General features: G+C 37.9%; 1 protein-coding gene across 1 annotated transcript in view; it reads left to right on the forward strand.

The window, feature by feature from the left end:
• The window catches only part of LOC137390886 (NBAS subunit of NRZ tethering complex-like), a 68520-nt gene that overhangs the window by 14492 nt on the left and 41367 nt on the right, over nucleotides 1-12661 (forward strand). Inside the window, exons 11-25 of the mRNA XM_068077203.1 lie at nucleotides 1223-1292; nucleotides 1455-1580; nucleotides 1686-1837; nucleotides 2172-2300; nucleotides 2590-2668; nucleotides 3332-3436; nucleotides 3521-3585; nucleotides 3732-3875; nucleotides 6566-6773; nucleotides 7491-7625; nucleotides 8274-8453; nucleotides 8755-8888; nucleotides 9854-9916; nucleotides 10268-10331; nucleotides 11384-11545. Of these exons, the coding sequence (XP_067933304.1) occupies nucleotides 1223-1292; nucleotides 1455-1580; nucleotides 1686-1837; nucleotides 2172-2300; nucleotides 2590-2668; nucleotides 3332-3436; nucleotides 3521-3585; nucleotides 3732-3875; nucleotides 6566-6773; nucleotides 7491-7625; nucleotides 8274-8453; nucleotides 8755-8888; nucleotides 9854-9916; nucleotides 10268-10331; nucleotides 11384-11545 (1816 nt within the window). The remainder of the gene's footprint in view (nucleotides 1-1222; nucleotides 1293-1454; nucleotides 1581-1685; nucleotides 1838-2171; nucleotides 2301-2589; nucleotides 2669-3331; nucleotides 3437-3520; nucleotides 3586-3731; nucleotides 3876-6565; nucleotides 6774-7490; nucleotides 7626-8273; nucleotides 8454-8754; nucleotides 8889-9853; nucleotides 9917-10267; nucleotides 10332-11383; nucleotides 11546-12661) is intronic.

A 12661-nucleotide genomic window follows, 5' to 3' on the forward strand; every position in this document is an offset into this window, starting at 1 on the left:
GTTGAGTGTGAGATGAGTTGATCATGGGCTGAGTTGAGTGTGAGATGAGTTGATCATGGGCTGAGTTGAGTGTGAGATGAGTTGATCATGGGCTGAGTTAAGTGTAAGATGAGTTAATCATGGGCTGAGTTGAGTGTGAGATGAGTTGATCATGGGCTGAGTTGAATGTGAGATGAGGTGAGTGTGGTCTGAGTTGAGTGTAGGCTGTGTTGAGTGTGGTCTGAGTTAAGTGTGGGCTGAGTTGATCATGGGCTAAGCTGAGTGTGGGCTGAGTTGAGTGTGAAATGAGTTGATCATTGGCTGAGTTGAGTGTGAGATGAGTTGATCATGGGCTGAGTTGAGTATGAGCTGAGTTGATTGTGGGCTAAGTTGAGTGTAAGCTGATTTGAGTGCAGAATCAGTTTTCCCTTTCCTACAAATGAATTCTCAAAGTTCTGAGGTTTTTTCAGTAAAATGTTGGAAATCTTAATATAAGAATCTCTGACTTGAGTTGCCTCACATTCAACAGGAGATGGAAGGGAAATAGGAGGTGGGGTGGGAAATCACGCTGTCACTATTAAGTTCATTAGCTGAAGTCTGAAAAGGTTATTATTGGTATTAGTTAGAGGCATCCAGTTGTGGAAACGTTTGTGTAGTGCATAACAGGTTTGTCATGTTACCACTGTGTCAAGTTGCTCATTTAGCACTGCAGTCGTTAGAATAAATCAACTTGCTTTGTCGTCAGAAGTCAATAGGACTCAAAGTTTGTACCTCTTTTCGATAATAAGTACCTCAAGAGTATACAATTGTCTCTACAATATTATATAAGTATTTCTAGTTCATGCAAGTATAAGTTTCTTTACATCGTACAAGTGCAAGTAACTCAACAGTGTACAAGTACCGCTACAGTGTACAAGTATCTCTACAGTGTACAAGTACCTCTACAGTGTACAAGTACCTCTACAGTGTACAAGTACCTCTACAGTGTACAAGTACCTCTACAGTGTACAAGTACTTCTACAGTATATCATCACAAGTACCTTTACATTATACTAGTACCATGTACAAGTGCAGATGCCTCTGTTATAAACAATTATAAGTGTATATGTACAGTATACTAGTACTTTTGCGGTATAAATATATGAGTACCTCTGCAATATACGATTACTGGCACCTCCACGGTATAAAACGTATAACTGACTTGGTTTCTTCCGAGTTGATCTGTTGTGGTATATATCGGTAGGCTGATCAAGAAGACGTATAAGCTAGTGTCTCTCAAGTCAACTACTCCAGATGAACTCTTTGCTCGAAAGGTCACTTCTCATTTGTTATCTTTGTATATCTTGTTATCTTAGATAGACTTATACGCTGCTTTGATCTGTTATATCATTTATATTTTTTCAAAAATTATATATCTCTACTTGTTGTTACATGAATCTAAGGAATAACTTGATTGAGTCATTATTACACAATAGATCGATGAGGAAGAGTATGGAGAGGCGCTTGTTCTTGCTAAACTCTATCATCTCGATGCTGACCTTGTTTACCAGAGACAGTGGAGGAAGAGCGACGTAACCATGGCCAGCATTCATGACTACCTGGTATTTACTTGTTATATACTCTTTACATTCACTTCTTTGAGCAATTCTCGAGATGAGCTGTTGTTGGAGTTGCAATTAAAATTTAAAATAATGTAACTGCTTTAGAGCAAGATCAGAAAGCGTGCTTGGGTACTGCATGAGTGTTTGGAGCGTGTACCCAACAACATCGATGCTATGAGAGAGCTGCTACAGTATGGACTGAGAGGCACGGACCTTGAAGCTCTTGCTAAGATCGGCCAAGGTCGAGACAAAGGAAGGTGAACAATCTAGTTATGTCTAGCCATCCTAAGCAGTGTTTGATAGATAACTGTTCCACCCAAAGGTCTGCGTAGTATGGAAGCATTTCATCACCATGGACATGACATGGCATATCCTTACCTATTAAAGGACATAAAGCATATCAAAATGTTTGACATTCCTTATTGACAGCTGTCGGACACAGATACAAGGTGCCATGTCACACCCACATTATTGTATTGTTTGAGTGCTTATTAAGTGTTTATTATAAAACAATACAGTAATGTCACATATTATTGTACTGCATGAGTCTATGGTATCATTTTCTGAAGGGTAAAATATCGTTCTATTAAGGTTCATAGCGAGCAAGGAGGTACAACTGGATGACTCATATGATGAGTATGATCCCGAGTCAGTTGCTGAGCTTGAAAAATTGAAGCATCAGCACAGGCAGAACCTTCTAGACCAAATAGACTTCGAGAAGTAAGTTGTTGGCTGTTTCACCTCGTATTATAGTCTATGGCTAGAATACTAAAAACTTGGATTTTTTTTACATAAATTGATGCATTCATTCTTATAAGGAGGTGGTAAGAATTGGATTTTGTTCTTCTTTTGTCACACCTTCTCATTTTTGCCCCAAGAGCTTTAAATAAAGGAGTTGTTGGCACATTTTTTTTCTTCCATTGATTATTGATTGGATGCCATTCCAGTGTTCACTTCCTTAGCTCAGCTGTTGTGGCTACTTATTATGTTCATTTCGTATCTTCTTTAGTCTCACTCTTGAGCAGGAAGAACTTTGTCGGGTGAGACTCCATCTTCTGACCTACTTGGATAGACTGGCTACCTATGAGGTAAGCGTGACAGCTATTTTCTCTTGTGGCCATACCATAACCTGGCAGCCATCATCTTTGTGCCGGTCTCTGACACCGAAGAATCATTTGTGCCTTTTTGAAGTAGCACACACAAAGCCGCTCAACTAGTGAACCCAGAACATAATGTAGAGTATTCGTGAAAGAGTTGTCAACAGTTTACATCACACCGAAGGACGGCACAGAAGCATGCAAGTCATCATCGGTGCTTGCTATTGAAACTTCTAGCATGTCTGTGTCATACATTGAAACACTTGCGAAAGTGTTTCAAGGTTTGCAAAGGTTGTGCAAATAAAATATTGGCTTTTATATTGGAGTATAATTTCATGATTATTTGTAAATGTCTAGAGAGTAAATGACCTGATAGCAGGCTGACATATCTACATATTTACTGACATAGCAACGATTCACCTAGCATACCTGCACCCTGGCTTACATGACTATACCCTACCTCACATGACCAAACCCTTGATCACATGGCTACACACTGACTCACATGACTACACCGTGGCTCACATGATCACACCCTGGATCATATGACCGCACTCTGGATCTCATGACTACATCATGACTCACATGACTCCACTAGAATTGCTTTTCTCTCATTCAGGTTGCTGCTAGTACGTAAACTTGTATATTCTTTAGGAAATTCTGGGTGGTGGGAGAGCTGCCGAGGAGCGCTTTGATGCAAAGTTCTTTCAAAGATTCAGGTCGCAGAATGTGGTGGAGGCAATTACTGATTATGCACAGGTAGTCATGATTTTTAATAGCATTTGTGTTACACGCTGTGGCCTCTGAGAATCTTGCTCTATAACAAGCAGTTTGTGATTTTAGGCTGGTGACCCTAATGCTGTAGACACGATGTTTGTATTTCTTGGAGAGCAGACACTTCCTCACAGGTGTGTGAAATCATAAGACTATTCATTGCCCACTGTAAAACCATGTTGTTGCTGCCAATAGACACCTCCTTAGTTGTTTATTAATTTGCTATAAAACCTAAAGGTGATGTACTCTATTAAGCATTTGGCTGATGGTATTGTTTTAGGCTTGCCATACTGAGTAACTTCCCAGAGACGCTGCCACCTGTTGAATATGCTGAACTGCTGCCACTAGTAAAAAATGGACGAGTAGCTGATTATCCGCAAGAGACTCTGCGGGAGCCTGACTGGTGTGAGCTGCCCGCAAACAGGTCAGCATCTGTGTCTAAGAGTCGCCATCTTGGTTTTGCTATTCACGCTAATGTTTTGCCTTACCACCAGATGGGAGCGCAACCACCCGCAGGTCGGCGCAGTTTTAAGGATTTCAGGATAAATTGGTTTAAAAGCGCGACACAAATGTTTTAAGAATTTTGTACAGTAATACCATCTTCATGCTTGGATTTGTTATAGATTTGCCTCTATTGTCTGCCCTTCCGACTGAGGAAGCCCAGACAGTAGAGGACTACGCATTTGAATTGCTGGATATGCATAACAGTAAACATATAGGCTGTTTTCATTATAGTTCATATTTATGATACTGCTGAAATTGAGAGATTTTTATGTGCCATCTTATAATATTCAAATAGGTTTTATGACAACATAAAATATATCGTACTTTTCGGACTATAAACCGCACCCCTATATAAGCCGCATCTGCTTTATTTTCCAAAAACGACAATAAAACGATACATAGGCCGCACCTTTGTATAGGCCGCAGAACTCAGGACGGTGCTTTTTAACACGGCAGCAACTTTCCTGTTTAAAACGGAACAGTGCCTAACGGCACAGTTTCGTATTAATCGACGCTTTTTAACCTAGTGCCTAACGGAACAGTACCGTTAGGCATTGTTTCGTATTTTCTTTCACCGCTAAAGGCGCACGAGCCGGAGATTCTGGTTAATGCGCCCTAACGATGAAAGAAAAAGCCACAGAATAGCTGCACCCTTATATAAGCCGCATGGCTAAAATCATCAGTAAAAAGTAGCGGCTAATAGTCCGAAAAGTACGGTAAATAATAAGTATAGTATATAACTAATACTAGCGAACATATAACTAATGCTAGCGGTAAGCCTGGAGATGCTCAGGATTTCTTTTATTATCAATCAGAGGCCAACAGGTGAGTGTTTAGGAGGCTGTTTCTCAGGAACCAGACAGTTTTGAAACCAAATATTTTATCGATCTGGTAGAAGGCACGGAGCATATGCGTGTGAAGTTTGGAAATCAGCCAAAAAATGTAGAAGCGCAGTGTTTATACAGACTAACAGACAGACACAATGACAATGTGGGATCTATTAATATAGAGTAAAATTCTGGTAACTATTGAGTTAATGCGGTAATGCAATAATATTGCTTGTATTGATGTAAAGCATTACTCAATAGACCTAAATTACCTAGCAATGCATATTCAGAGAATATTAGGCTGACTTGAACAAAGTTTTTCAGAAGCCTTGAACAACAGAAAATGACACAGTAATAATGTGATGCCAAGAGCATTGAATTTCTAGTTAATCAAGCGGATAGGTAGCATGTGGACAAGAGGGTGTAATTACTGTATGTCCCCGCGTATAAGCCTATTTCGGATACAAGCCGACCCTAGACAAACAGCCCTAAAATGGTTTGCTACGTAACTAAAACGGTACAACTTTGCGTTAGCAATTGTCCTGCATTACTTGTGCACTACTTTTTGGCAAATGTTTAAAAAATATTCAGTGAGGAGATTACTCTTGATTAAAGTGAAACTGTTTGCCCCGTAAAAGTTTTCATAAAAGGCTGCTGCTGTTATACTGCCTTTAAATTTATACTGATGTACTTATGGAGTAGCCTTTAGCAATCTGGCGTATACTGTTTGGTCACTAAAAGTCACTTTCCCTTGTGATACTTCATGTATCTGTAAAACCGTAATCGTGGTTACTACATAAAGTAAACCCTTGGATATTGTTATAATGTCATGTTCTGTTATCTCTAGCTGCGTATTGTTTCATCATTCAAGTCTATTGTGCGTTGCCATGGTAATTGCAAACTCTGTTATGGTGCTATTTTAAAACATTTCAAAACTCGGCTACATTTTAAACAGATTGGTATTTAGGTGTTTATTTGGTGAAATGCCTAAATAGGACCCAAACAAGCAAAACAGGTAGAGTTCTCCGATATGAACTCATTTAGAAATGTGAAAATAACCTTATTTTTTATTTTGAAATATATTGCTGTTGTATGTGTATATACTTATTGTGTATACAATTATAAAGTGTATAGTCTGTATTGGTTGAACAAACTATTACCAGGAAGATAGGCCAAGGGAGACGAATCTAAATGTAGCTTTAGCATTATTCAAAAAAGAAGCACGCATATTACGAAGTTTATATAACATAATAGGAAATATAACATGAAAGGAAATATAACATCATGCATTCTTTAAGCCAAGTTTACATTAGTTGGTACTGATTATGACAAAAGGTGGTTGTATCAATAAAAAGTGCTGCGTAGAATTGACCTTCAAAATTAACTAAAACTTTTCATCACAGCAACTGAAAGCTAGCTGGCACTTTGTTTGGAAATCAGTAAGGAAAATAAGCTATTGTCTTCCATATAACAGAAACCATCTGAGAGCATCATGCTACCTTGTATTCATTATTAGCTGGCTGGAAAACAAATTTCAACGATGTAGGTACAATAAGAGAAGTGTGCAAATGTGAACATATTAGTTTTATCCTAGCTCATGGGTTTTAATAATATATGACCCAAATTTTAACATTTTCAGCGTCAACAGGATTGACCGTATTTACAGCTAAAATCTTCATTTTATCGTCACATACTATAGTTTTGTAAACGTACTCTAGTTACGATTTTCATTTGATTGATCGATGACAGTGAACCACGACTTGGATGTTGTGTGGCATTACAGAAAGTATATCAAAGGTGGCAACCCTGATTTGGCAGCGGAATTCTTGTATGAGGACAATGAAACCTTGAAACCTTTCCGTGGGCAGCCACTCAACCCAGCCCTGCTGTGCCAGTGGTACAAGGCTAGGTCATGCGACATTGAGGAAAGGTCTCGTTTAGTAGATCATGCATTGGAATTTGTTGAGACAGGGATGAAATGTGGAGTCAAGGTTAGATTTGTCTACCCAATCGTTACAGATTTTATTGAGTTCAATAGCACTATAAACCTTCACAAATTTCAGGTCATGCAGCGTATGTTTGTTGAGATCGCTTTGCCGTTGCCAGGCAAAGCAGTGGCTAGTGGGCGCCTGGTGGCCTTACGCTATTTGAATGCTAGTCATAATTATGCGTGCAGCTTTCCCACTAAGCATTACAGTAATCATTCACTTTTCGCTGTTAATGGAAACTGGTGCCCTCTGCAAGAAGTAAAAACCCATGAAATAAAAACTAATTTTTAATGTATATGTACGAGCCAAAATATTAACACCAGAACATTTACACTGCTTTGCAAACATATGGTATTCATTTCCTTTATAAAAGGTGGGTAAATTGAAGTTATCTTGATTGACTTGTCGTTTACATTTCAACTTCAGTTCCAGTATTTTAAGCCAGAGAATGCACTTACGTAGTACAGGCGTTATTTGGACATCTGGTCTGTATATTTGTACTTGTGATTAACTAGGTTTGTTTCGAAAAGGAAATCACATGTTTTTATAGATGTATTTTAGATATATGTATATTTATGTATTTTTATAATGCTTTTTAGATAATTTTTCTTTATTTTTAATTTTAACGAACATTATTTAATCATGAAGTACTGAAACCGCAGAAGGTGAGCCATGAAGTGGCCAGGAATTACTGTATCACGTAAGCATTCTTCGTTGTAGGGCTTGGAGTCCCTGAGGGAAGATCTGTCTGTTATGGGAATGATTGTTTATGAGTGTAACTATGGTGCCAGTTTGACCTTTAAACAACTACAAGAAATGGATGATTTGAGTCGACTAAAAACTATAATGTCAAAGGTACAGCCCCTGTAACCAATTATGGCTTTTCTAAGTATTGTGATGAATGTATTAGCGGGATTTAAAATTTGGACCATACTGACTTTTGTCCTTATGAACATGGATTAGGGACTTGTTTCTAGGTTGACATAAAACAAGTTTAGGTTCTATAATCTTTGTGTCATCATGGCTGCCCAATAGTATTACAGCTGGTCAAGAGTTTTACTAGGCTGGAAGACCAGGGCATTGTTATTCCTAGGAGTAGAAAGCTACCTAGAAAACCTTTCAGACTTTTTCAATTTTTAGAAAATACCTCTTTTGATACAAGTACATGTATCATCATTATTTTCAAGTGCTAGGCAGTCAGTCTTCAATAGGCTGTCAGAGTAACTTCTACACTAGACTCTCTGAGTAACAGTTTCATTGGCACTAAGTTATTGTGAGCACAGTAAACCTTAAAGGTTGACTTCGAATAAACTGCTTAATATGATGTATTGTAAGACAACTTTTAATTTGTGATTCTATAGCAATCGTATCAATCACCAATATTATTTTCCCTGTGGTAGTTGGCCAGTCAATCAGATAAAATTATCTTTGCAGAAGCCTGTGATTTCAACACAAAATATCTAACTAGTCGAATTCTAGTTGGCGTAACTATTGTAATTTTAGGCGACCCCAGACAGATACGCGTTGCATATACAGAAGTGGATGCGCCCCTTCCTTGAGCGCTGCGAGGCAAAGTCACCTGATTCGTATCAAGCGCTTCTCTCTCGGTATCTTATCAACCTCGCTGTCAATGACCTTCAACTTGTCTTTAAAGTCTTTGAGTGTTCCAAGGCAGATCAGCCGGTGAGGCCATCCTTCATTTGCCATGTAGCTTATTGCTCTCTGTTCTGCCGTTGTTTAAAAGCCTATTATAGGCATTGCAGTACTTCTTCAATGGCGACTTGGTTATTAATGTCATTTGCTGCTCCAGCAGAAGGGATTACATGGAGGGAAGGTTGGAGGTGATATTTTTCATAATTAAGGAGAAGATTCCAACATTGCTGGAATTGGTTTTCCCAGATCATCATTGCCAACCATGTAGTCTCTCCACTTGTTTATTACACTGACAGCGCTGCTTCAATACATCTTACTATGTACCATGTAGGCGTCCCAAAGGCTCCTGTCTACGGAGGAGAGGCTGCTCAAAACTGCTATTGAGTGTATCTATGCGTGCGAACGGGAGGACCAACTCAGCTTTGTGCTAAGCATCTTAGAATGCCTGCCTAACCGAAAATCTGGGTCAGTGTAAATTTCCTGTTAATCACTCTTGTGCTTTTTACGGATTGCAAATGTGCGAAATTATGTTTGTGGCTTGCAATGTAGATTGCAGTTATATTTGTGTTATACATTGTAGAAGTATGGAGTTCTATTTGTATTATACATTGTAGAAGTACAGAGTTCTATTTGTGTTATACATTGTAGAAGTACAGAGTTCTATTTGTGTTATACATTGTAGAAGTACAGAGTTCTATTTGTGTTATACATTATAGAAGAACAGAGTTCTATTTGTGTTATACATTGTAGAAGTACAGAGTTCTATTTGTGTTATACATTGTAGAGGTACAGAGTTCCATTTGCGTTATACATTGTAGAAGTACAGAATCCTATTTGTGTTATACATTGTAGAAGTACAGAGTTCTATTTGTGTTATACATTGTAGAAGTACAGAGTTCTATTTGTGTTATACATTGTAGAAGTACAGAGTTCTATTTGTGTTATACATTGTAGAAGTACAGAGTTCTATTTGTGTTATACATTGTAGAAGAACAGAGTTCTATTTGTGTTATACATTGTAGAAGTACAGAGTTCTATTTGTGTTATACATTGTAGAGGTACAGAGTTCCATTTGCGTTATACATTGTAGAAGTACAGAGTCCTATTTGTGTTATACATTGTAGAAGTACAGAGTTCTATTTGTGTTATACATTGTAGAAGTACAGAGTTCTATTTGTGTTATACATTGTAGAAGAACAGAGTTCTATTTGTGTTATACATTGTAGAAGTACAGAGTTCTATTTGTGTTATCCATTGTAGAAGTACAGAGTTCTATTTGTGTTATACATTGTAGAAGTACAGAGTTCTATTTGTGTTATACATTGTAGAAGTACAGAGTTCTATTTGTGTTATACATTGTAGAAGTACAGAGTTATATTTGTGTTATACATTGTAGAAGTACAGAGTTATCTTTGTGTTATACATTGCAGAAGTATGGAGCGAAGCCTGATCAGACTACACAATGAGGTGGATGAGATGGAAGACTTGATCTCGTGAGTAATTTATTGGTTGCTTTGGCGAGCTTCATCCTACCCCATAAACAATTTATATCTTTCTATATAGTTTCCCAACTTCTGCGTGTTTTATAGTCAGCTTTTAAAAGGGCAGCATTGAGGTGTCTCGAAGCAATCTCTTTTCTTATCTTTATGTGTTCATTGTAAGTCATGGTCATGCCAGGCACTGTCGGAGTGTAAACCACCACGCCATTAGTTTTACCTTAGTTTCTTCGTAAATCTATCTTGTAATCTGTTGAAACATTTTTCAGGAGAACTAACTCCATCATCCATTGAATTCTCTTTGTCAACTGTTGCCATTTGTTATCATGCTTGCAAGTTTATTTGTAGGGCTGCAGAAATATTGGAGTCCTATGGCATCAGCATGACGATATCTGCCTTACGAGATTCACAGGTAGTGTCAGGGCATGTTTGAGCCATTCAGTAGTAAAAGGCTGGATGAATGAACTAGGAGAGATTATTCAATTGTTGGCTAATTAATGTTACGTCGTCTTATCTGCTGTCTCTGCAGTTTACCTGCTGTCACTGCAGCTTACCTGCTGTCACTGCTGCTTACCTGCTGTCACTGCAGCTTACCTGCTGTCACTACAGATTACTTGCTGTCACTACAGCTTATCTGCTGTCACTACAGCTTACCTACTGTCACTACAGCTTACCTGCTGTCGCTACAGCTTACTTGCTGTCGCTGCAGCTTACTTGCTGTCACTACATCGTACCTGCTGATAATACATTTTATCTGCTGTATTTGTATCTACATCTTACCTGCTGTCGCTACAGTTTACCTGCTGTCACTACAGCTTACCTGCTGTCGCTACAGCTTCCCTGCTGTCGCTACAGCTTACCTGCTGTCATAACAGCTTATCTGCTGTCAGTACAGTTTACCTGCTGTCACTACAGCTTACCTACGGTCACTACAGCTTATCTGCTGTCACTACAGCTTACCGGTTGTCACTACACCTTATCTGCTCTCACTGCAGTTTGCCTGCTGTCACTGCAGTTTGCCTGCTGTCACTACAACTCACCTACTGTCACTATCATATATAGTATACCATGTTTGTTACATACATGTATCATACATAACGTATAATGTATAACATATAATGTATAACACATCATGTATAACAGCTCATTTACCATATTTATTAATGTGTTAATTTGACTATGTTTTAGAATTTTGATTTCCAATTATGCCTGGTCGGTTGCAGAGATTTAATTTTTTTCATGTTTTGTCTTCTTTGGCACACACAAAAAGAGCAAAGTGTTCTTTGTCACTTTTTCTGTTCTTTTCCATTATCACTGCAATTAGACATCCATTAAAGATGCTGACAAGTGTACAACCTCAACCTTCACATTTCATTTTTCGCTCCTCCACACCTGTGCTGTTTTCTGCTTTGTTCTTTTGTTCTGGTTTCTTCTGTTATCTGCAATTTATTATCATCTCTTTAGAATGATGCCAATGCTGCCACGCTGCTTATGAAAAAGCTGGCTCGCCGAGCAAACAATCGTGCAATAGGTCTGACCACAGCTGAGTGGACCCAACTCCAAAGTGATATGTCCGTTTTGCAAGGGAAGGTCTATCGGTGCATAGACAAGTATACCTGCTGTGAGGTTGGTGATATATAGGTGTACTGACACGATGTACTTGGCTATGCACTTAACCCATTCATGCAATGCTATACTCAATCGATATATTTTCCATGTAAAATATCAACTATGATTGCAAGGCAAATTGTATCGCAAGGCAAATTTTAGCAACCCTTTCATTGCTATGTAGGTTAGTCGTGCATAGCTTCGAAATTTACTATTGGTTGTTAAATCTGCATCCTTCATTTTATTGTTTGCCTATAAGCTAATATTTCTGATCTGAAATGACAATTTACAACCTGAATCTTAGTTCTCAAACATTGCTACATTTATTGAATGTATTGATTAATCTGAAATAATTGAGTAAACAGAAATATATTTTAATTTTCAAGCCAACAGTTGAACATTACCACTTTCCTACTGGGTATCGATTATGACCAAGTTAATACATCAGAGTGATTCAGAAAGTACCGTCCCTAAAATCAAACTTGTTGTCACATTTCTTTTTGTTTAAATAATGTTTCAAGGGCACATTTTGAAAAAACATTTCTTTTTAGAGTTGATTGATGAAGTGAATTTAAAAAAAATTACAATTTGCTACTGAAATGACCTTCATCATACCCAATAAGTATAGTAGTTTAGCATTGACATAGGAATTTGGGGTTTTTGGTTGTGATTCCCAAAGGCATAGGATTCAGTGTAAACAATGAATATAAAGCAATTAATGAATTTATTAATATTTTTTACCTACAAAACTATATCTTGATTTGTTGGTGTTCGAAAAGTACTTTGCAAATGAACTATTTTCGGGTGCTCATCTGGTCACGGTGGTATTCTAACACACATAGAGATGTGTGTAAAAGGTATAGTCTGTTCATTTGAGGTAGATTCAGCAGATGGAATTTGCTGTTTGTCCATATTTTATGTATGCCAAGTTTTATGTTGTGTAAGCTTGCATTTTATATGTAATTTTTAAGAGACGCCATGACGTAACTTGCTTTACAGTAAGTGTCAAACCTTACAGTAAGTGTCAAACCTTAGAGTAAGTGTCAAACCTTATAATGAGTGTCAAACCTTATAGTAAGTGTCAAACCTTATAGTAAGTGTCAAGCCGGTGTTTTTAGTATTCTCTAACAATTC

This window comes from Watersipora subatra, chromosome 3, assembly GCF_963576615.1.
Source record: "Watersipora subatra chromosome 3, tzWatSuba1.1, whole genome shotgun sequence".
NCBI classification, from domain to species: Eukaryota; Metazoa; Bryozoa; class Gymnolaemata; order Cheilostomatida; family Watersiporidae; genus Watersipora; species Watersipora subatra.